General features: G+C 46.1%; 1 protein-coding gene across 13 annotated transcripts in view; it reads left to right on the top strand.

Annotated features, from left to right (window-relative positions):
* Positions 1–25,347, top strand: part of LOC133351754 (serine/threonine-protein kinase WNK2-like) — a 136,218-nt gene that overhangs the window by 6,487 nt on the left and 104,384 nt on the right. For all 13 annotated transcript variants that reach the window (XM_061567239.1, XM_061567238.1, XM_061567232.1 and 10 more), the window contains exon 3: positions 22,932–23,104. In XM_061567239.1, coding sequence (XP_061423223.1) covers positions 22,932–23,104 — 173 coding nt within the window. The remainder of the gene's footprint in view (positions 1–22,931; positions 23,105–25,347) is intronic.

The raw sequence follows: 25,347 nt of genomic DNA, 5'->3' as shown, positions 1-25,347 counted from the left end.
ATTCACACATACCTCCTAAAGGTGACGGCACACCTAGTTGGCTTGGGCAGCTTTTGGGTATGATTAAGCAGGATCTGGGAAAATGTATTCCATTGTATGTATGACGGCTATGGGATGTGACAGGATGCCAATTGTCTGCAATAGCACAGGCAGTATGCCGTTCAATTATGAACAAAATATGGAGCTGCCTCCTGCACTTGACTTCCCAATATGCAAGATTCCATTTGAAAAATCGCACATGTCCGCTCACACCTTTGCAGACATGTCGTCATGTCTGTTGTGTGCAAAAGAGACCTTTTTTGTGTTGTCAGAATGGCATGCATTTCTAAAACCCTAAGATCTGCTAATGTTAATTTCGTGCGGGTTAAGTATACGACTGAGGAGCAAAGTTGAATTGACAATAGCATTTCATCTTTGACAAAGGCTGGTCTACAAGGGCAAGGCGGCACAGTGTGTGCGAAGAAGGTAAACAAAAACCAATCTGAAGGCTCGGGGTCTTAAATATTCCTTGTTTAGCGAGTGATTCTCACGTCGGGTTCGTGTTGACTGATCACATTCTATCATGCCTAAGGGGGGTTGTCATCTGCCGTGAATGATTGCTGAGTAGATAGTATTGGTGATTTTTTTAATTTAGATTCCTGTCCAGATGAACTTGTAAGGCAAGTCTCCCTTCTAAAATGGTGCATCGTCTTGAAAATAATCGGAGACATCATGTTCTTCATTGGTGCAGGAACAAAAAAGATATAAACCAAAATAAATTTATAGCCTCTTGAACTTACAGAGGAATGCGCGTAATTTCCTGGCACTTTGCGAAAAAATTAAAAGCGAGTTACTTTAAAGGGAGCTTTTAAGAATAAATTAGTGCTGGAAAAATACAAGCGCCTATTTAACGGTGGGGGAAAAAAAAACATCTAAAGAGGAGGATCCTTGTGTGCTGCAGTCCGTGGTACAGTAAATCGGCAGCGGCAAGGGGCCGATTTCACCAGGGAGGAAAAAGTGCTAAACCTGGCAGCGATCGGCGATCATGCATTTATATTTGCAGGCGATGCCATGGTAGCCCAGTCGTATTGACGCACTGGAATTTTCTGCCTCAGTTCCTAAGCACACTTCATCTGTTTCAAATGTTTATTCCATCTTGAAAGTGTTGATTATTTAGTTGTTTAGAATATATATATATATTTGGCCAAAATTCTGGTTCTTGATCGAGGGACGAGTTTGTGTTCTGTGTCGGCCCTGCCAGCCTGACCTCAGTTGAAATTTATTTCGCGTGAAAATTTCTGTTATTAGCGTTGTATTTCTGTGAAGGTGAAAGTGTGCAAAGACGAGCTCTGTGGGTGTTCGGTGTACTTGCACCGCCTGCACCTCGCACTGAAAAGAGCGGGTCTAAAATGAATGCGCTATTAAACTCTCTTTTTTGGACAAAGATCTTCATTTCCAAGTGCATGGCGGTTTTGGGCCGTCGGTGCAAGGCCTCTATTGGCTAGCTGTAATAGATGAGATATTGTCGTGAGGAATTCCACGCACGCTGATTTGTGTATGTCCTCTGTTGATAATTCGAATTTCACAGTTGAACCATTTAGCCATGCTGAAAGGCGGTAATTGTCCAGGAATTAGGGTCTGGAATGTTAATGTGTCCGGTTGATGTTTATTAAGCTGGGCCCTACCCACAATGCAAGAGGACTTGTATGGAATGGCGAGGCATTTTTTAAGGCTTGATTTGAATCCAGACTTTAAAGGAAAAAAAAGCCGGTCATTATTTCCAGTCGTAAAGCAGGCTTGGGGAAGTAAGCGAGCTCGCTTAAAACATTTGCATGCATGTGTAGAGATTTATGTTTACACGTTTTGCCACGCGGCGTTGCTTAGTATATCCTTGGATACTCTGAATCAACAATGGTGCTGAAGCTTAAAATAAATGTGTGCCAGGCTTGCTTGATTGGCAGAACGTCTGTTCCTCACGAGCAGTTTGGGCAAAGGATAGCCGGGGACTTTTAGACCCCTGATGGTTTAAGTTGAGTGAATGTGAAATGGGTTTATAATTAGCCCATGCCTGTCAGCCGAGCGGCAGTGACATACGATACAGCGTCGTGCGGTGATGCAGTCACTGCCGAGATGTTGGAGGGCACGGGGAGAATGCTTCGGCTTACACTGTGCTAACTGTTAGAAATGTAGAACATTTTCGCAGCATTCTCCCGGTTAACTCAAAGTGTACCGTTGCCAATTTAACAATGATATGCTCCTTGGGTTATTGAATTGACACCCATTCTGAAAAGGACGTCCATGTGGCTTATGGGTTGATATCTATTTTTCGTAATTCTGTCCCCAAATTTATTTTTCAATTGTTTTTAAAAAATATTTTTAGAATTGAATGTGAGACTGGAAGTGTGAGTGTTCAGAGGCAATTGAAATATTAACCTGTTTGGCATTTCCTGGGTCCATCTTGGAATAGAATGATTGCCTCGTTTGGTGTGTCAACGTCAGTAATAGGGAGACAAAGGTGACCAAGCATGCGTGATGCTGGCCCTCTCGAGCCACTCTTGTACTGTGCTTACGAACAACAATTGCCCCAGCAGTATGCACAGGTGGCTAAAAAAACCCGGAGGAATGTGTCATAAACATGCTCGTTTAGTGTTTTTGTGGTAATTAAGGAAATTGGAATGTCACAAATGTAATGCACGTAATATTGTCATTACCTTGGCATGTTTCACAGAAATAGCTGGGAGTGTTGGGGATTATGCAGCTCGGATGCCTGGCCGTAATTATTGTTACTTGCGTTTGGTCTAAACGCGTAGCTGGTAACTCCGTTGCCAGTTGTGCAGCCTGGTTACTTTAAAATTTAATATTATTTTGCATCTTTTAACAACAACCCAAAAAAAAACCCTTTCAAACAAATATGGAAATGTTCATGCCGTACTGTTAAATTAATGTCAGGTTATTTTCACTACCACATTACCCAAAACCTGACGGCGATGTCATCACGGCGCCTGTGCCAGGCCACTACCATCACCACCACGTGTAAGATGTGATTATGCCAGTTAATACTCGGTTTCATAAAGTAATGAGCACGCTCATAAGAACGGCATTGGAATGTTTGACGCAAGTCCCGTCGGAGTATTTTGCGTTTTGTTTTTGTTCAGCGTGGCATTGTTGGCCCATTTGCAGGAATTTTAATGCGAGTGCATTTGTCCACAAATATGACAAATGCCTTCATATAGTCAAAGCAGTCTCTAAACTTACCATGGAGCAGCATTAAACATTATGCCGTGGCTTAAAACGGCCGACAATCTTCTGCAGTTGTTTTAAAAGGGCAGCTGTAGAGAATAATCAACACGTGGAAAGGTATTTCCTCTGTCCCAGGAAGACTGGTCTCATTCCTTGCTCATATTTAGCACGCAGGCAGGATGTTGAATAATACAGTAAACACATGCCCTTATCAAGTGTCGGCATTCATACGGTTATGGGCACTCCATTGTGCGTGGCTCTTTCGTAGGAATCCACATTGGTTGTATGGCCTAATTGTGCTTTCAAAACATCCGTGGCATGTCCTTGTGCAGCTGCTGCACATTTGTGGGAGATTTCCTTTATGCCTAGAAAATGAAAAATGTACAACGTGACACATCCTGTTTCAGTCGGATGCGGATTACTTCCCGTGCCGTTTGAAACGTGACCATTTTTCTACTTTCTGATGCGTTTCAATAGGCAAAGGACTCTCTTTGTGTCCTTCCACTCCTCCAAGTTAGCCCGTAGTTAAATACGAGTGAGTTGTACAAAGTGTGTGTGTGTGCGCGCAATTTTAATCTTGAGAAATAATTGACAGTACTTTTGTCTAAAGGCCTCCCCATTCCGTCTTGGTCTCATGGTGGGGGTCGTTTTCCAGTTCCTCAACATGCTAGTCCGTACGAGTTTGGGAAAGATTGGATTCGAGGCCGGTTTGAATATTAATTGTCATTTAATGTTAGCTGCCGGTTGGGAATGGAATTCAGGTTGCACTACGCCACCTCTTTCCCCCTCTTTTATTCATGCTCATCAATTGTATGTTTTGGATGTAGTTAAAAAAAAAAAAGATTTTTCGCTTGGGAAAGAAAAACGTGCAACTGCAGAGGAAGGTCGTACAGAAATAACCCCACAAGCCGCAGGTTAGAATGTTTTATACGCCATGGAAAAAAAAACATTTTGGAGAGAAAGTTTTCATAGCAATTATACGTCTTGTCCTTGAGGACTTTGTGCGAGGAAAAACTCTTCCAGGTTAAAGAAAAGTGGTCGTGCGCATGCTTTTATGTACTGTTACCGGTGAGAGAAACGTCAACGTTTTGATCTCTCTAAACAGGATGTCACTGAACATCAATCATTTCTCGTTGTGCACGCGTGGGCATTACTGCATTGTCTCCTAAGTCTACAGTTATTATTTCAGCCACTTGGGCATGGGCTGGGCCCATTGAAGTGAGATGGGAGCGTTATTGTGTGTGTGTAAAGAATGTTTGCCGCCTGCTGTATTTCACATGGACTGCTATTGTTATTGAGCCCATTTCCTTCATTGTTTTACTGGCTTTGTTGGAAGTGCCTGAGGCTCATAAGGGCCAGGCGGGAATTTGAAAACAAAACAAAAACAGGACACGTGCTGCCGTTAACACGAAGCTGCACAATACAATAACTCGGCTCAAGGTGTAGGTCCTACAAATTTGTTTTTCGTAATTTGTTAGTTTACTTTTTGGTGGGTTTGAATGGAGGTAGATGATGCCACTATTTTTAGCCTCTTGTTTCTTTCCCTTGGACAGTCTAACCTGTGGATTATTAGGCGGTGTTAATGTTTAACTTGTCAGATTATTGAGACGTCCCCAAATGATGTGACCTCAAGTTTGGACCAGGATGTTGGTCTTGTCGATTGTGTATCACAAAGCCAGCGAGTCCCAGTCAACTTAGAACATTGACACATCCGCTAGAATGGCCTGTTAATAGTAACGAATAGCTTTATACTTTACTGGAAAGAAAAAACAACTCGAATGCGTTTAACCATGGTAGCTGCCAATTCAACCACTCTTCCAGATGCATAAACTGCCGTGGGTTCAATGGAGGAGAGTCAGGATGTGTGGCAAAGTTGACTCGTAATCAGGATGTGTCGCAAGAGTGTCGTTGTGAAATGTTTTACACTGGGCATTTTCATGACCAGGGCATACATGCTGCTGGTAAACCCGTGCGCTTTGGAGGATATTTTTTAAGAAAAGCGGTTTGTGGCCTAAACTTTTGTCACCACTTCCAGCTGCAGTCCATGAAATGAAATATTTGCACTGGAAGATGTTGGGCCAAGTTTTTCAGGTTCTCCAGCCACGGAGGCTACTGATGTGTGTGCAAGCGTGCGTTTGTGTGCGTGTGTGTGTGGCTGGTGAGCCCTGCTTTTGTCAACACACCCATGCCAATTGGGCCTCCATTCTTAACAGTCAACAGTCACTCGTTGGAGATCAAAAGGGGGTACAAAGTGCACAGGAAGCTGAAGTGGCAAACTCCGAGGCTGTGTTTGTGTGGCATGCTCTACTGCCTTGCCTTTTGATTTTCGAGTCCAGCTGATTCCTGTAAAATTTATGAGAAGGCAGAAGTCAACACCCTGGCTGATTGGGGATTAGGGGGCAGTTCCACAATTTACACCATCACCTGGTTGCAAATTTGAAAAAAATCCTAATGCACATATGTATGTTGGACTTCTTTTGCAACGTACGTAGCCGACCATGCAAATCGGAGGGCGCGGGAAATAATAGATATTGATCTTGTCGATCCACCACCGGTTGAAGGCCACCGTGCGAGTCTGGGTGGGGGGTTTCTTGACCAGACGTCAACATGCTCCGTTGTTCGTTTGTGCAGGTTGGTAAAAAGGTGGCGGGGCGGGGGGGGGACAGTAGAAATACAATCCTGCTATGATGGATTTTGCAGGAGACTGCCATCTGCTGCCCCACCACACTACATTTCATGAAAATGCGGCCTGCTTATTGTACGAGTCAATGCTGTGACACGTGCACAAAATGGCACCATCGCCATCCCAGTGTGACTGAAAAGTCAGTTTGTCTGGTTACATCTGCCATTGGCATTTTACGAGCATTTCTCCCATATTGAGAACGGTGGAGATTATTTCTATTTCAATTTCAGTCCTATTTGCTTGACATGCTATGCCCAAGTTAAAAGTTTGCAAGTAATAAAAAAAAATTGTAATTATTTTTCTATCTACGTGACTTTACCGAAAGACCCCAAAGAGTATGAATTCCTGCAGTCACGAAAGCTTTAAGTCAAGATTGAATTAATAAAAATCGGATTTTTTTTTTGGCTCAATGCGAAAGCGCTACATCGACGCAGCTCATTTAAGTTTACGGCCTGGCTATCGTGGGTTGCGTGTTGGCAGCCACATGGATGCAGTAAATAAAATTTAAATTTTCTCTCTCTCTCTCTCTCCCGTCATTGTGTTCCGTTCGCATTGATTTGAAGCTTTCGTCAATGCAGGAATCCATACACTTTGGTTCTTTCGGTAAAGTCACGTAGGTAGAAAAAATAAATGAAAATAAAATAATATATCACGACGTTTCGATTGCAACACAAAGCGGTCGTCCTCAGGCGGAAACAAATAATCCAGCAGTGGAACTGCTGAACCAGCGTCGTGATATATATTTTTTTGTTTTAGTTTATTTTTCTACCTACGTGAGTTTACCGAAAGAACCAAAGAGTATCCGTTCGCATTGTTTAACCACAAGCTGATGCAGATGCGGTAATCCGTTTCGGTGCAAACGGGTTCCTTAAGCCTCGGAGTTAATTTGTTCCGGAAGAGAGTGGTGAAGTGAAGATTGAAGAGATGAAAATGGTCCGGTGGTGGTGGGGGGGAGGGTGAGATAAGAGTGGGGAAAGACAAAAAAAAAACGTCTTGAATCTGCAGCGAAGAGCATGAGCCTTCATGCCTGCTGTTACGTGAAAGCAAATTATGGCTTGCAAGCCCTTCTCTGAAATGGCTGCGACTCCTGAAGGACTTTTAATGGATTTGCCTTTATTCCCTCTGTATATTTTCCGCTGATAAAGAGTGCGTTGAGATTGGCAACGTTTTAGGATCTAAGGGTTATTCCTTCCAGTGTAGCTTTCTGAGGATTTTCCCATTTGCTTCCAACCCGCACCGCTCTTAGAATGCAAATTACTGTTTTCTCCATGCAAAGTTGTTACGTCATTTTTATTTTTTTAACACCTGCCTTTTCCTGTGGTGTAGGGTGCTTGGAACAGGAAGCCTTGGGTCATGATTTGTACAGAATGTTTCGGAAGTATGCACAGGCGGTAAATTGCGCAACCTCTCTCGGATTAAAGGGATACAAGAAGTTTCTTGCAATCGTATTGTGTTAGGACTTGGAAATGAGAGCAAATATTACTTTTTCAGCCTTTTCGGGCATACAATCGCCCGTTTGTTCGGAACCCCCTTAACAGTCGCCCATTCATCTGCAGCAGGCAGCACAGGTGTGAATTCTGAACGAGCAAAGGCTGCCCTCTTGGACGCATCATGGGTCCATGTGACTTTTAAGTGACCCTGACAGTTTTGGCCCCTCCGCTCCTTATCGTAAATGGAGCTGTGATGTTTACCCGGGGGTGGGTGGGGGCGGATAGGCGAGGGGGGGGGGGTGAGAGAGAAGTTAAGAGAGGCCACACATAGGTGCGAAGCGCATATGTGATGGCACTACTCCAGTCTGACTTCGTGGAACACACAAGTGGCTCCGCAGAGCAACTTGAGAAACGCGTGATGTCACGGAATATTTCCTGCAGGTGCCATGGATCCAGGAGTGTATGACCCCGAGCATTGAGGGCACTTGTCCCGTGTTAAATGCTTAAGTTGTGTTTTTCTCTTTCTCTCGATGCCCGGCTTCAGTGTTATGGCATCATCGTCGTGGACGTAATCGTCCCGTTGTGCTCCGTGAAGTCCCTCCCAACTGGGTGCCGTTTTGTGGGCTCTTGTGCAGCAGTAGCAGCAGCGGGCGATCCTTCTACGGATGTCCTGGTTTTTTTCCTCTTGCCCTTTTCTTTCTCATCAGCCTGAGACTGAAAGGCTTTCCCAGCCTTCCGTTATCGTGGGTGCAGTGCTGTCTTGAAACGCCGTCCCCCTTCGCAGGGTGTAAAACCGCACTCTGGTACAGCAAGGAATGTAATTTATTATTTTTAATTACATAATACAGCGGAGGGGGGTTATATCCTGTTATTATAAGCAGTGCGTCGCGTGTAGTGCTGTTTAGTCAACGTGCATCCAGCTCGTGTAAAATGTAGGCGCTGTTAAATATTTCGAGTAGTCTCCCTGCCCATTACCAGTTAGGCCTTGGGATAGTTTTAAGAAAAAGATAACGTTTGGTGATTTTTTTCAATTTGGTAAGAAGAGAGATGAGTCATTCATTCTTGTAAAGTATTCGGGCGCAGAGAAAGATGGTTTCTCTGATTTGATTAAAAGCAGGTCAATAATCGCCTGCACAAACATACAAACTGCGTCACACCATCAAACCACAGCTATGACCAAACGGGAGAGTGGGAGGGGGGGACATTTAGTGCGGGGTCATCCGTGAAGAGTGGCTGTGTCCACGGGAGGTGGCATGCATAATTTTTTCTCCAAGTGGAGTTTTGTTTTTTATTTAACGTGATTTTTCCCAATTCGTTCAGCCAGTTTGACGAATTTGAGAAAAATTAGAGAAAAACACACAGGCGGCGACATCCAGATATGGGGCGTAAGACACGCGCTTGCTTGTGTGGTTCGTCCCAATTCGATCAGCCTCTTGATGAATTTGAGAAAAATTAGAGCGGAAAAAACACAAGCGATGTCCGCATATAGGGACCGAATGATATTTTTTTAAATTTCCGAAAGAGAGTAACCCCCCCCCCCCCCAGGCCCGCTCCTGTAAGACACACGCTCGCATGCGTTTGGCCGTTTTGCAGCCGGCACGCGTCTTTTTTTTTTATTCGCGGTGAGGATCTAGACTCGATTTTGGAGCTAAAGCCCCTTAATCGAGTATTTTATTTTGCTCATCACATATTTCTTCTTTGTTGCTTTGGGAAATACGATGCCCAGCTCTTATCGCCTTGCCCCCCCCCTCCCCCCGGTGCATATTGTGATAACGGTGTCTAATTCGAGGGGCATGTGTATGCTACACGACCCAACGCGTAGATCGAGCCATTGGCACCCCCTTAGTTGCGCCTATTTAGTGGCTGCGTTTGGTAAATATCGACAGTGACTTGAGATGACAGTTATGTAACCTGGAATGTTCTATAAAATTGCTCGGGCAGGAAGCTACGATAAAAACGGTTAAATACTGACACTGCAGGTCTTGCAGTGGTTTTATAATTGAGCATATTCGTGCCCTAAATTGCCACGCGAAAGGTTGGGTTGGTGCAGAATCTAAAATAAAGTCTCGTAAATGCTTCTATTGAGCTACTTTAAGTAATATCGCTGACCCCCCCTCCTCCTCCCACCCAATTGTTTAAGGAAGATTCGCGGTTCATGGGCTTGTTTTCTTGTAGTTTATAGCCATGCAGCGCTGAATCTTATGACCACGTAACATCCCAACTATCTCGCATTCAAACTCCCGCTTTGCTTAGTTTTCTGCTACACCCACCAAAGAAACGTAATTCATTAGCGCAGCCCAGGACGTCCAGTTTGCCTGGGAGGGCAACCGTCCTTGGAAGCGTGTGCAAATATGACCGCTGTGCTGCTAGGTTCTGTGCATTTAAAAGAGGATTTGGCTTTTCCTTCGGGTCAAATCTGCCCCACGCAGCAGAGAACATTTCAGGGGGTGCCCACTTACTGGCGGTAAAGGTCCGTTTAACGACCGTTGGAAGCCACACCAGGGTGTGCGGCGAAAACAATGATCTGTTTTGGCGCAGCGAACGCTTTTCTTGTCGGTGGGTCAAGCGGCTCTGCAGCGTGGGACTGCTTTCCTACCTTCTCTTGTCGGCTTATTGTGCCGCTTTTAGGAAATGAGCCCTGGGGCTTTGTGTGACTCGAATACGGCATAGAGGATGACCTGTACAAGGAAATAAGATTTCTGCCGAAATGTCACCGGCCCGCATGTTGGCCACTTGGGATGGAGGCAGGGCCATGGTGTACTTGCTGCCTTTTCCCGCTTGTTGACGTTTTTGTTGAATCCTTAATGAAGAGTCAGGCTTGGTCTAATGGCGGCCATTGGGGTCACCGTGCTGGCAGCGTATGATCGTGATCTCTGTCCACCTTGACCAGCGCTCGCGCTCAAGGATTAGCTGCTTGTGGTTTAAGCCCGTCCCGTCTGCAATGTTATGAACCTACCAAGTCTTTTTTGGGTGCCCCCCCCCCATGTCTTCACCACAACGGTGCCTTGTCGGATTATTTATTATTTGCTGGATTTAGTGATGCGCCAAAATAGCTGCACTTTTATTCATGCAGTAGTGGCTAGGAGTCATTCTTTCTGCCCCAATTTGGTGGGTTTTGTGCTCCATACATATCGATTGTGTATCACTCTACGTGATATTCGTTGTGACTTTTGAAGGCAATTAGTTCCAAACCCCCAAATTCTTCTCGTTCGACAATCCTTTGAAGTTGCTATAATAAAAAATCCAATTTGTAATAAAGCTGCCATTTTATAAGTTCCTGTATTGTTTGGTTCCCACAGCTGCTGTTTTTGGTGGCAGTTAACCACTGCTTAAATATAGAAATGCTTTAAATAAATAGATAAAAACTCTTCTAGACAGGGTGGAACACGTAATTTGACAATCTCATGTTTACACAGTAAAACCTATGTATGTATGTTGAACCTATTTCGCACCGTACGTAGCCAACCGTGCTAATCGGAGGTGCGGGGGGGGGAAGGACAATAAACCAAACACAAAGAAAGTTCTCAAGAAATGAGTTTTCAATCTAGACATTAACCACAACTGTGAACCCCACAGTTGCATTGCGTGACAAACCTCAACGGAGCGTCCGACTTGCTCTCGCCTGGCCTCACTCTTAAGTTCTGGCACTAACCTTCGAACCAGTTTCTCTCGACTTTTGTTAAGTCGCCAGTGCGGGGTTGTCAACGAACCTCGGGATTTTGCGCAAAGCATTGTTTGGCGACTGACAAAAGGGGCTCGATGGTTCAACAGCCATTCCACCGTATCACTTCAGCAATCGGTCGCTTATTTCCCAGGATCGTGCTTTGCGACGGTTAACCCTTTCCCACTCTGAGACATCTGCAAGTTGCATGGTGGTGTCCTGTCTAGGAACACGTAAGTGGCTCGGCGTTTATTTGATTTCGAGAGCCTTACCGCCATTGTTTTTAAAGACCTCGTACTCACCGCGGAGAACTGTAGCGACACGACCACACTCTACGATAGCTGGCGCCAAACTGTACCATGCGCCCTCCCACATGGCCTTGTGAGGAGCCTCAGTCCCGGTAAAGTTATTTTATTTTAGTTTTTCTTCCGGTTTTGATGATGCACACGTACGTACACCGAAATTTTAATCGGAAGAAAAACTGATGTACACCTACGTACGTCATCGGAAACGGGGGAAGGGTTATTTGCTCGATTTGCAGGTTTGTCGCGAGGCACGTGCCCCGAGCGAGGCTGGTGGAACCGCCACAACCTGCCGCTGGTTCCTGTTGAGGCGGATGGATGCGGCTTGTAAAGTCTTACAAGCTGCCGGGTGAAAGTTTAAGCCCCTGTCCCGCAGGTGTGACGTTCGCGCTCTGGCGTCCGTCCGGATGGCAGAGGGCGGGAGGTGGTGGGGGGGAAAGACTCGCACCGCCAGTCGGGGATGTTCCGTGACGGCAGTGCTGCTAAAGTGATTTGGTATTTGTGTGCGATTGTACCACCGCCGGAGTGCGCACGCACGCACTTAGCGCAAGTTATTTTTACGGCTGGACCCGTCGCTCGCGAACTCGCTGGTCGCTCTGATGGAGCGAGCCGGCACAACGTAGAAAAACGAGAAATTTTAGGTTTCTGTCCTGTCGACTTTTAACGTACGCGGTGTAAGCGGAGGCTTACTGGCGTTTTGTCATTTTTTTATTTTGCCGGCTTTCAGTAGATGTTAATGTTAGACGGTTGTATCTTGAGTTTATGCGATATGGTACATGGATGCTGGGGTGCGTTGTGCGTTCTGCACGTGCGCGCACACTTAATAACAGGCAGTACGTCCACCCTTGTGGAACAGTAAATCCACCAATCGCGTTTGTCACAAAACAGTGGTATATATTTGTAGTACCGTTACCCCTCCAACTAAACATTGCAGGGCCTCGCACAAGCACACCCAAAGTTATTGTCCGTTTTCTGAGGGCCGCCTAGTTGTGTGCATATTGAGCCCAACGTCTGCATCAAAGATTAAAATATACTTTTGGGATTATTGCGGTTTTTATTTTTTGACAGTTGGCAGTTGAAGTTGAGAAAGTCTTTGTTTGGACCGCACGAGCGAACGCGCAGAGCATGTGCTAGTTCCATAAACTGCTGTGCATCATGGGCGCCAACCAGCCAATGAAGTTCCTCGTCTTAGACATTTCATCGGACCTGATAAACTACGCAGCATAGCTCTACCGTGCAGGTTTTCTCAGGCGTGCCATTTTCTGATTGTATTGCGGGTTGTTCGGCGTATCTGACTTCTCGCTCCACTTGGCAGCTGCACATAGCCGCTCGTGGTCTCTCTCGATTAATGTGAAGTTGCTGTATAGCACTCCGGATAACGTGCTTTATAACCCAGGAGCACATTGGTGACATACGCCACGGAGTTTATCTTGGTAGAATAAGCTCCGATGGATAGGTTTGTCCACACACAATGGTGACCCAAACCTAATAAGGGTTACGCAATACTGCAGCAAAGTATCACTTGCATTGTTCTCTTAATACAAGTCTGACAAAGATCTGAATTGGGGTAGATAAATAATACATCGGTAAAGGTTATAGCAAGTCAATGTTTGTATTAGATAGGGTACTCCTGCAGGGAGACCGGTTGGCACCTATTAACCTTGTGTTTTAGCTGTCGCTTAGGAAATTCATGGAGCAGCAGGCGTCTGGGTGTCTGGGGGGGGGTCAGACATAGCAAGCTGGCAACGCTGACTGACATCCTGGGTTCGATCCTGCCTTTACGTCACCAGTGATTCACCTGGCTTTTAAGTGTAGCGATTCTATGGTCTCGGTGCAGCGCGTCAATTACTGCACCCCCAAAAGCCATCGCATTCAATTAAGTTTTTCACTGAATGGGAAAAGGTAGTTAAACGTACAAAGGATGTGTGTTTTGCAGCGGGGCACATGGGGGAAGTGTAACCGCCCCCCCCCCTATTGTGCAGATAAAAAAGGCCACCTGAGATCTCGGATGTAGTTACGTGATGACACAACTAAAATAAAATTGGGACCAACTACGAATTAGGATTAATTGTGCATGGTCGATGATTACGTAATGCTGTCCGACGTGTCTTTGTCCCTGCAAGTAGTTAATTTGCAGCCACGGAAGCCAATGGGGAGAATCGCAAAGTACGTTTGCATAGCTCCAAATGGTCCTTGCTTTGAACTGGGATTTATCTGCAAGTGTTGGGCAACCTTTTCAAAAGGGGGCAAATCACAAATAACAATACGGTAGAGTCCCCTCCCCCATTGCATTACGTTACGTATGGACGGACAGAGCTAATGCGTAAACGCTTTCAAACTTGGTTGGAAACGAATTGAGCGCAGTGAGATGGGCCGTTCGGGGGAGGCGGGTGGGTGGGGGGGGGCAGCGTTCACCACATCGGGCGATGATTGCTTGTCGGGCGATGGCGTTGGAACGCGCTGGCATTGTCGTGGAGGGTGCTGTGCTCGGCGGTTCTTTGGGCAGAGTCTGCATCCCATCTCTCGTACACGCTGCAACCGCCCGGCGGTTGTGAAACCACTTGCAGTATTCATGCCTGGCGTGAATTATATTCGGTTTGTCGTTGGACCCCCCCCCCCCCCGCCCCCTCACTCGATGCGAAAGATGCGTTTTTGATGCCGCGATTAGTTTAAGCAGTGTTTTTATATAAAAAATTTCTCTTCTGTCTAGGTTTTTATCAGGATTGCGCAATTGGCGTCATCTCATGATGACGAAGAGTCAAATTGAAGAGGAGTGGAACCCTTTTGTGTTCAAGAACGGCCCATCCAAGTGAATGCCACAGCTACTTCTAAGATGCCATTACGTGACCTCTGATCCACATAGTCGGGAAAAGATTTTGTTTACGTGACCAATTCTGCGCACTCACAGTAGTGTTCATAACATGTCGGACGAACCAATATTTGTACTTTCCAATCCTGTAATTTAGCCGAAATTAAGTGCAGAACCAAATGTAACTAAAAAATGTGTGTGTGTCTGCACGGTGATTGGTGACCTGGCTCCATGTTTAATCGTGGACAACTGCCTGGATTTGAATCTGCGATCTCAGCGGTGCCACCTCAACACTCTGACCTCTTGAGCCAACTGGCCACGTCTACAGTTGTAATGTCCCCCCCCCCCCCCTTAATAGTTATGTAGAAGTTAAAAAGTAACGTTGCTGTTACAGTCGGCACAGAGGTTAGTTATTTTAAATCTCTTTTTTTGGCAGGGGTGGCCTTTTGTGCTCATCCACAGGCCATCTCATGTCTCGAAATGAATGCCTTCTGCCGCTAATTAATGCCCTCTGCTGTTAATTCATGCCCTCTGCTCTTTAATTAATGCTCTGCTCGCTCCTGAGTGGCACTCTCTCCTGCGCGTTTCACTCGACCATTCACACCAAATAATTAAATTGTAAATTTGATGTGTGCTTGGGCTGTCGGCTCTTGCGAATAACTGAGCTTCAAGTGTGTTTTCGTGTGAACATTTGTGCAGGTAAATGAGAAGCATCGCCTTCCTTCGTGGTTCAATGAGATATCGTGATTTGGGGATCACGATTCAATTTCAAGAATCGATTCGTTTTTTTTATGATGGGGGGGGGCGGAGAAATGTAGCCGCTTCTAGTGTTTGCAGACGTCACGTGAACCCGTTGTATACAGTTTGTAGTACCGTAGTAATTTACGCGCGTTGTCATTCAACTGTTTCCCACGCATGGTGTCGGTCTTTGGGGGTTGTTTGACCGTACTTGAGTGCCACGGTGATGATGTTCACTACCTCACCTGGTATACAGGAGGTCGTGGGTTCGATCTTGACCCAGACTGATGACTGTATATTGGAGTTTCCATGTCTCTCCCCGTGGTCGCGTGGATATTTCTACGGGTCCGCCAGTTTTTCCCCTCCACATTTTAAATCAATGTAGTATTTGGCTGCTATAAATTTCCACGTGATAAGCCGCTTCGTTGAGCTATCATTTGTAATAGGCAGGTCACTTCTGAAAAATAGTTATATAGCTCATTGGGCCTTACCTGGTAAAATTGAAAAAAATAGCTTTTATAGTTTAGTTTACTTCACCATCCTGGTAAGGGGTTGGTTCCGCGGACGGGTTAAACAAACTCAGACCTCCGCCTTCATAACACAGCGCACCAACCATGTGCCAGTGCCCCAGCCTGGCAACGTGTACAGTAAAACCTTGGATTGCGAGTAACTTGGTCTATTAATTTGATAAACGAGCGAGGTCTTGCAATACGAGTAGTACGTGTATACGCTTTGTCTGCCGAGCGTCACATGATCACACCTGATATACGAGTGCTTTGGATTACAAACATGTTTCCGGAACGAATTATGCTCGCAATCCAAGGTTTTACTGTATATAAATATATATACAAATAGAAAAAAAACATTTAGAATCTCGCCCGCACAATTCGACGTGTCGTGATCTTACGAATCGATTGTAATTGAAGAATCGATGCTTTGTTGGTCGCCAAAGTGTGGTCGGTCAGTCATCGTCATGCCCGCTCCTGTTCCTGAGAAATTTCACTTGGCCATTTTTTATCGAGCCGTTTTTCCCTATGCATTAATTTATCCTCGCCATAGGAATGTGGAATTGCCACTACTCAGGGCTGTAAATGGGAGATGAGCAATATATTTTTACGGAACCTTTTTTGTACTTTCGGAGTGCTTCCATGCGTCCTGTTTGAGCTGCACTCTGATCCATCCGAGGTCCCTCGCAGAGAAACCTTTTAAACATTTAATATTCGTATTTCATTTTATTCTCCCCTCACCCCTCCGCTGCCAGCCACCTTCTGTAACATTATTATTAATATTTCCTTCTCTCCCCCCCCCCTCCCCCGATTTCACAAGCACAACAAAGAATTTCTGTATTTTGTTTGCCCCTGAAGGCCCTGGGCTATTCGAACATGTGCGGTTTTCTCAGCTGTGCCACATGTGTTTCACGCAGAGGGCCCTTTATTTAAATTTTTTCTCCCAGAGTAGAGAAAAACCGGCCTCTCCCAAGCATTTCTCCATTTTATTGGGAGGGGTAGCCTTGAACATTTGAAATAATAAAACAAGCAAACAGTCTCTTCGTGGAAAAGCCGTAGCGTCATACTTGCCAACTGTCGGATGCGAGAGCAGTATTTGCTGCGCTCATTACGTCATTGATTTTCGAAACGTAGCCGTGTCTTATTTGTGGTGAGGTTTAGCAAGAAAATGTTTGCTAAAGAGAAGACGCGTTTAGCAGTTTTAGTCTAGATTTGTTTCAGGCTTATCTTTTTGGTGTGTCTATATAACGTATTTAGTGTCTTTTATCCTTTACCCATTTTTCTTACTAAGTAATGCAAGCCAGGCTCTGCTAAGATCTCATGCGCAATTATCATCCCCTTTTTAAAACTGTATATCAAATTAATTAATCATTACAGTAATAACCTCCAGGTCTCCGCTACCCCAAAAAAATAGAAAAACAATCTCGGTGCGCCATCGCCTAGTTAAATAAAGGACATTCGTCAATTATTCATAATGTAATTATAACACATCTTGTCTCGCTATAGCTTTATTCATTTTTGGAAAAGACTGTTACCATTTTTAAATCCTTTATATTAAGTTCCCTTGCTTGCTTGCGCGCTTCTGACCGTGCAAATCTTTCGGTCGTTTTTTAACCCACTTCCCGTGATCAAATCGAGCTGACATTTTGCACACAGACTCGTTGTGCGTGACAATTTCTTTTCGTGAAAAAATGTTTCCAAAATTGTACACTTTTTAGGAATTTTTTTTTCATATTTAATTTAAAATAACAATGTGATAAAAATGAAACTCTTACTAAAAAAAAACAGAAATGAATAATAAAATTAAACCGATGCCACGCATATAAAGGATTTATAGTGAAAAACTTTGTTTTTACGGGTTAATTTTTATTGTATTGGCACGTTTTTTTTTTTTTAACAACCGCAGCCAAAACGGACTTCAAATGTGTGTGTGTATTTTTGAGTCGACCAGAAATGCAATCCTGCTTTGCCTTCTCGCCCTGTTTCTACGGGAGGCTCGTGGAGGAAACAGAATTTCCCTCGACGCCTCTCGTCCTGCCTCTCGGTGGCTCATGCCGCAAATAAGCCGCATGTCCCACGCGTCACGACCACGGTGCTGAGGTGTTAACTATCTCGCCTGGTCTGCAGGAGGTCGTGGGTTCGATCCCGACCCTGACGCCTGCTGTATATTTTGAGTTTGCATGTTCTCCCCGTGGTCTTGTGGGCCTCTGGTTTTTCCCTCCACGTGTAGAAACATGCGTTTAGAGTATTTGGCTACGATACATTTCCACGTGATATATGCCACTTCGTTGAGCTATCATTTGTGGCCAAGTCACTTCTGAAAAAGAGCTCGAAAGCTCGATGGCCCCTACCTGGCAACACCTCCAGCACTTGCCGTTCGGCCCTCAGCCAAACGTAAAAAAGAGCGGAACGTCTTATGCCAACACGAGTGTCGCGTACGGGCACCTTTTATCCGCAATCGTGCGGTTCGCGCGTGCCACCCCGCTCAGGGCTTACTCATCTACTGTCCCATTTTTGTTTTAAACGCGAGACCAGATTCTTGGTGAGGCCACGCGAGGTTCTTGCTTTGCTCCGCCGTCCTCGAAACACGGCGGCGCCGGGTAGCGGGCGTACGGTGCGGCGAAACGTATCTTGCGAGATGCGCCGCAAAAGCTCACTTCATTTCTGCTCTGGCCGCATCAACGTTTTCCCAGCGGCAGCAATGGATGGGGGGGACACTGGTGGGTGTGGGAACTTTTTTTCTTACCGAGTGCCGCTTTTCAAATGAAATATTCATGCGGCTTTACGTTAGTTGACGCCAAACCTTGGTCGCGCGAGGACCCTACGCGTTGGCTCTGCGCTCGGAGCTAACTTGAAAGATCGGTCAATGAACTTGCACAGAGTTGCCAGGTCAAAAACATTCTCTTCGAGCACCCTGTTCAACGTGGCTAAGATGCGTGCACAGGCGGATTAATATCGTTTGGGGGCTATTTCAGAGCGATTTGGCCTCGTGGGGTCATGTTTAGTTGAAGTCGCGAACTGTAGCTTGCCCGTGGCTCCGTATGTCTGGTCGAGAACGTCCATCTACCACTATAACCGTCGCTACCGCGACGTTTTTGCATTTTGCGGGATCCTGTTTTAAAAAACCGTATATATTCGACAGCTCTTGAAAAGCACTGTCGAATGCATGTTTAAAAACGGCATGATTTTTTAATTTGCCTTGGTTTACTTTTGAAGGTTTGAGTTTAATAATGCATGCGTTTTTACGACCTATATTTTTACGGAAGGGAATTTTTTTAAAATGTTAGTGGCATGCGCTGCCTGTATGCATTTGTCACTTTCCATGATAGAGTGAGACGGCTTGGCGCAATTTTTTCGCCCTCGTGAAATTGGCCAATAATTCACCCCCCCCCCCCCCGCCAGCGATTCAATGAACCGTCACGATTCGGGATCGCACTTTGATTTAAAAATCAAGTCTGGTGGGTTTTTTTTTTTCTTCTAAAAACGTGTTATTGGCATTCGGTTGTGCTATCTGCACTGTTGTGGTGCCGTGAGATAAGAGTTGTCCATTCGGGACCGGTCACAGGGTAGTGTTCTGTTTGTCAAACAACTGCAGAAGAGATTTTTCTGCTGGACTTAATCATTCAAGTGGCCTTGTTATCCTTTACACAGCGGTGCGGGGGGGGGGCGGGCACTTTCCCACAAGCTCTGCTATGACAAGAGTTCATCACGTGACTGTGGATTCCTTAATGTCTTTTTTAATGTATCAAAGCTGATATTTTACCAAATCAAGTGCACAACTAAATGTTGTTTTCGGCGGTCATTTGCTGACCGGGATGAGACCGATCAGCGCGCTACACTTGAACTATAAACTCTCAGTTTTTTCTTTTCACCATAGTGGCGAATGAAGCGATCTCCAGTGGCTTATATGGGTCTTGAGAACCCATTACGTGGAACGCCTTCCGAATCTTTTCTGCCGTGGCGCACGTATAGTGAGCTTCGTAAATCGACATTGTTCGATGGTCCCGCGCGTCATTATACTCCTTCGTGAAAGCGCGCGCAACAAGTGCGGTCACATCTTCACCAGGCTCTGGCTTATGCCACCAGACACACTCCCATCCTCCTTGTTAGACACCCGTAGGGTCAAGACGATAACATTTTGCCCATAGCATGCAAACTCGGGGGGTTTGGGGGGGGGTTATATACAGAGCGGGGTCAAAGGGGGGGGGGCCCATTCAGTCACCAAATGTGGTCTTAGGTGGCCCGCCGTTGTCATAATTAGCGCCACATTTACTGGGCCATCCCAATAAACATTTATGTTTCTCGTGGCCGCTTCCTCGAGCAGCAGCGCGGTTTTATAGCCGCACCGACACCTCGGGGCCTCCCCTGGACTCTAGTAAATGGTCTCCTTCGAAGGGCTGGGCCCAGCCCGCCAGCCAGCCGCAACATCGGAATGTGTCTGGTTGATAAGGTGTCTCCTGTTGCTCTCAAGGCATCGGCCGCCGTCCGTCCCCCTGATTGTTCAACGCCTGGCCCCCTTCATTGTTAAACGCCTGGCCGGCCGTGGCAGGAAGTGCCTTGGGGGTTGGGGAGGGGACTGAGAAAGTAAGTAAAAAAAAAATGGGATAGAAGATTATTCCACGAGGCTTTTTTAAAAGTGTTTCATACACTGCAGTTTGCTTTCAACGTGTCACTGTTCTTGCTGCAGCAGTACCCGGGACTCTTTGCGATAAAAAAATGTGGGAGAAGGCTTTAGGTAAACACCGACACTTTGATATATTTCACACTTCCCCTTGGCTTAGTCTAAGAATTCATCGTTGCATATCTTAGTTTGGCAGCTAGATTGGCCATTACGTTGATGAAGGTTGACACCACTTCAGTGCAGTTCCAATGTGTGTGTTTTATGTATTGTTTTTCTGTTGTCCCTATGTAATGTCCATGTTTTCTAAATCTTCTGCTGGATGAATTCCTCTTGCACGCCTTGTCGGTGTTGTGGGTTGCTTGACCATACTTCACCACGCTGGTCAGTTGCCGTGTTTGGTGAAGTCAGGATGGGGAGACTCGGACCAATTCGGATATCACTCGTTACTGATGTTAGCCAGGTTCGGGAATCGAACCTAGGTCTCGGGGTTCATAGCGAAGTGTGTTACTAACCATCGCACCGCCGCTCCACCCTTTGACTTCTATGCACAGTGCGGTAGTTGAATATTGACGGTGATAATCGTATACAGTAATACGTTTAAATTTCGATTTAAAGCTTTCGTGACTGCAGGGATTCATCTTCTTGGTTCTTTCGGTAAAGTCACGTAGAATGGAAATAATAAAATGATAAAAATAAAACATAATAAAATAATTCTCACGACGTTTCGGCCACAACGCAAGCAGCCGTCCTCAGGTGGAGAACAGGTCTGTCGAGAAGACAGAGTTGTGACAGTAATAAGTTGTGAACATGTTCCTTTTAAAGAATGTTATTCACGTGAATTCAGCGAAGAAGCTGGCTCAGCTATGGCCAAATCCTGGAACGTGCCCACAGGCGCAGAAAAATCATAACAAATCATGTATTATGAGCAGACAATTAAAACTTTAGGGTGGCTTTGGCATGGTGGTATTGGAAAGAAAGCACACGCTGTATAGAAAGAAAAACGAAATGCCCCCCTGGCTCATTTGCTCTTAGCCCCCAAACCACAATCATAATAATAACGTGTAGCATTTGCAGTTTTGTAAAAAAGCATGTCGAATTTGTAAGGATCGCGTAGAGTCTCTTTGCGTGCTTTTTAGTACAAATTGTCGAAAAATATAGCCAGAATTATTCTTTCAGACCGGTTTGCTCCTTCCAGGGACACTTTCCGGAGATGGCTGGTGACGCCACTCGCAGCAGAAGGCGATTTGTGCGTGTCCCTGTGAAATGATTCTGAATATTTTTTGAATTGCAATGTTAGTCATGGTAGTTTGTTCTTTTCGTACCTTTCTACGTCAGCTTGAGCAATTCCTTCCTGTTGTAAGGTGTGTGCCGGTGTGTGTGTGTGTCATTCCCACTAAACATTGTTGTTCAATGAGATTATTTCACCGAATAGGTAACCCCCCCTCGTTTTTCTGAAGCCCCCCATTGTTTGGATTTTTTCCACCCCCGATCATCTCCTCTCCCCACGTCCTTCCCCCGATTCAAGTCCAGACTCAAGACATTTGTCTTCTCTGCTTTTGGCTGACTGTCTTGTTTTCCTCTGTAATGAAGCATCGTTAATCTAACCTTCACCAAACTAGAATCTCAAGTTTTGTTCTGCCCTGCAGTATCATCATGCCCGACTTCCCCTCCCTTCCGTAAAAAAACAAACTATTTTCTGTTCTTCGTTTATATCTGGGCACATTCTTCGTTTTGTACAGCATCCTTGAGATGCGGTCACATGTAAACGTGATAAGCCGCTTCATTGAGCTGTCATTTATGGCCAGATCGTTTCTGAAAAAGAAGCTAGTAGCTCGGGACGATTTAGCTGGTAAAATAAAATAAAAACATTTTTGGTGGTTTGCATATATCTTTCCTAAACTTTGTACTCCTATCGAGTTTTTGTATTGTTTCTTGTTGTACCATTCTGACCCCGTGCTCCGATTTGTGAAAAATATATTTTATAGCTCATCGCATTCCTTCAGTATATATACATATTCTGAAACACTTACAAAAATAATTATTTAAAATTATTATTGCCCTTTTGTTAGTCCGCTCCTGGATAAAGGCCCTCCCCTGTGTCGCTCACGGGAGTCGCTTGACCGCACCACAACGACGCTGCTCAGGGATACGGCTCCTGTGGCCAGGAATCGAACTCGTGTATAGCCAGCTGGTTTGCGGCAGAGTTGCGCTGACCGCCGCTACGCTCCCGTGTCAAGCCGTCTTATTTCACAAATATACAGGGTGATTCATGAATGGATACCCCCCCCCCCCCGCCCATGTCTCACCATCCTCTTTCGGATGGATAAATGTTATTACGAGTGATGGCTCTAATAAGTGTATTGTGATTTGTGGAAGACGTTGCAGAGGCTAGTGCATTATTGCAGAGGGGTATCTACAAATGGATCATAGCTCTGAAGCATTGGCTGGGGGTTGTAGCTGAAAGCTCTTCCCCTCTTCTAACTTCTCGCAGTCGAGGCGTTCGATATAAAAAAATTGTCTGCGGGAGTTGGAGGAGGCTGGGAAAACGCAAATTTGTGCAATTAACTGATGTCCGTCGCGGCCTTTCCTCGTATATATGGGGGGTGGAAACTGAACAGAATGCATGATGGACAAAATCAGATCTTATCGGTACTGTTTACCTTTTCACATTTTGTTTAAAGTTTGTTGTAATATTTACTGTCGTCGTTGTCATCCCACCACTGACCCCCCCCCCCTCCCCTGAACTTTTGTTTGCTGCCACCATCACACCAAGGTCACACTACGGGGCTGACGGACCGCCCGGTACTGTCACACGTGGAGTAATGTCGCTCACTCTCGGTTTTGTGTCCCCCCCCCGACCTTTCCCTCCTTCGTCCACCCCGCTTGTCCCCTCCTTGCTCGCTCTCTCTCCCTTCCTCTCCGCCGCCGCCGCTCGTGATTGCTGCGGTGATGACGGCGACAGGACCGCAAGCTGACCAAGGCGGAGCGGCAGCGCTTCAAGGAGGAGGCCGAGATGCTCAAGGGCCTCCAGCACCCCAACATCGTGCGCTTCTACGACTCGTGGGAGGCGACCGTCAAGGGCAGGAAGTACATCGTGCTCGTCACGGAGCTCATGACGTCCGGCACCCTCAAGACGTGAGTCGCGAACCCAGGCCCGCAGGCCCAACAAGCCCGCCAGCGACGTTAGCCGTCGGCTGTGCAGGCGGTGCAATCGCACCGAGGCCCCCCTACGGGCGGGAGGGGGCACAGGTGGCAAGCCATGAAGAAGAGGGAGGAGAATTGAACTCGTGGGCTCATTTTTATTCCTTGCACCGATGCCCATGCTCTACCCACACTGCCGCTGGTTAGGAGATGGTTTGCTGCTGGAAACTGGTTGGCTAGGTGGTTCGATCTAGAGTTAGGTTCTGCGCTTGCTTGTGGCCGACAGGCAAGTGCGTTACAGAGTAGGGCTACTAATAGTGGCTGGTTGCTAAATGTCAGGGGTAGGCCGAATGCTCAAAGATAGGTGAGTGCATTATGGGTAGGACTTGTACCAGTGGCTGGTTGGCTAGTTACTTGGCATTGGAGGCAGTGCCTAGTGTTTAAGAGTGCAGGTGGCGCGATGGCAGATGGGGTGGGAGGGGGGGGCAGAAATTTGACTGGGGCCCACCACCATTTCATTGTTTGCACGAGGGATCCACTCCAACCATGCTGCTGCTGTGGGCACTGCCTGGCCCTCTCCTTTACGCCCAATCAAATACAGAGATAATCTCTCTTTGTAGCCTCACGGACTTTCGTGGTAAATCTTTAGTTGGCGAGTGCCCCGTTGAGACCATTGCTTTTGCCGGCGTTGCGTCAGTCTAACCAATGCTGATGTTTTTACACCACCGCATTCAGGTTGTTATTTAAGGCTGAGTCAACCAAGGGGGGGTGGGCTGGGGGTGGGGGACGCCTTGAACAGGTTCAGATACCACATTCCGCTGACCCTAGTGCGGGCGTGCGGTGTGGTAATCGCACACGTTTGGCAATTGCACCGTAGTTTAGTAACCACCGCCATCGCTGTCCCCCCCCCCCCGCCGCCCCCCCAACGCTCGCACGCATGCACGTGGTTGAAGGAGTGTGTGCGCGCATGCGCAGCTATTTTCCTTCACGCTCGCCTGCGACAGAAACACGCTGTCGGGACGAAAAAAAATGGCAAGAAAAGTACTCTTGCGCAAGGGGCTAATTCATTTCGTTGAAATGTACGCTCGCCAGGGACTTTGCGTTCTCTCGCTCTTTATTTATTTACCATCAGGAATGACCCACTGAGCTGTTTCGCTCGTGTTGAGAAGCGACGTGGCTGTCGCCAATGATAGCTCAACGAAGTGGCTTATCGCTTGGAAACTTATAGCAGGTAAATTGCTCAACGCGTGATGTTGATTATAAATATTCTTAGGTTTTTTCGGTAAAGTCACGTAGGACTTTACCGAAAAAACCTAAGAATATGAATCCTTGCAGTCACGAAAGCTTCAAATCTAGAATTGATTATAAATCTCGAGGGAAAATCCACGCAACCACGGGGTGGATGGTAAGAGAGAGACCCACAAACTCTAAATATATAAAGAGAGAGACCCACAAACTCTAAATATATAGGCGTCGGGCTCGGGATCGAACCCATGACCTCCTGTGTATCAGGCGAGATAGTTAACATCTCACCACCATGGCGCTCTGGGAATCGTGGCATCACATGGAGCGTCGTGCGGAATGTGCTTCTGCGTACTTTATGCGTACTTTTGCACGCGGCATTCAAAGCTTTGGTGTGCTCGAACAATTGTGCTTGCACGTATGAAGTGACCCGCGATTTGCAATAGCAGTCTCAACAGTGTTATTTGTGGTATTTTACACTGCCCGTGCCATGTGAAGAATGTATCCAGGAGTGGCAGTTGTTGTATTCTGGGTAAAGGTGCAGCCCTGCAATCGCTTGCTTATTCCACTGCTGGGAGAAAGGCCACTGCTACTGAAAATGAGCTCACGGGATCCCCTCCCAGAGAGTATTGGGCCTGCTCTTCCGCGCTGGCCAGGCGTCTCGTTTGTCGAATTGAAACAAGCGATGCTTTTGGTGGACTTGTAGCAATATGCCAGTATCAAGGCATTGTGACCATTCCGAAGCGTATATGGATGCGTTAGCACGGCACGCAGAGACGTTGAAACAATATCTGAATATTCCACTGGACGTTGTATTTGAAGTGAAATTTTGTTTTTAGTTTAAAAAGAAAATGTTAAGTTTCCACTCGGGGGGGGGGAAGAAAAAAAACGTAAGAAATTTCAGTACTTTGTGTCATTGGCTGGCACAGAATTGACAATCGTATTGAAGTTTATTCAACTGCAAAAGCAATGGGATGTTTCCCCGACTGGAATGG

Source organism: Lethenteron reissneri, chromosome 38, assembly GCF_015708825.2.
Source record: "Lethenteron reissneri isolate LAM-NWPU_2019-01 chromosome 38, ASM1570882v1, whole genome shotgun sequence".
Taxonomy (NCBI): Eukaryota; Metazoa; Chordata; class Hyperoartia; order Petromyzontiformes; family Petromyzontidae; genus Lethenteron; species Lethenteron reissneri.
The sequence above is the reverse complement of the archived record's forward strand: the minus strand, read 5'-3'. Positions and strand labels throughout refer to the sequence as shown.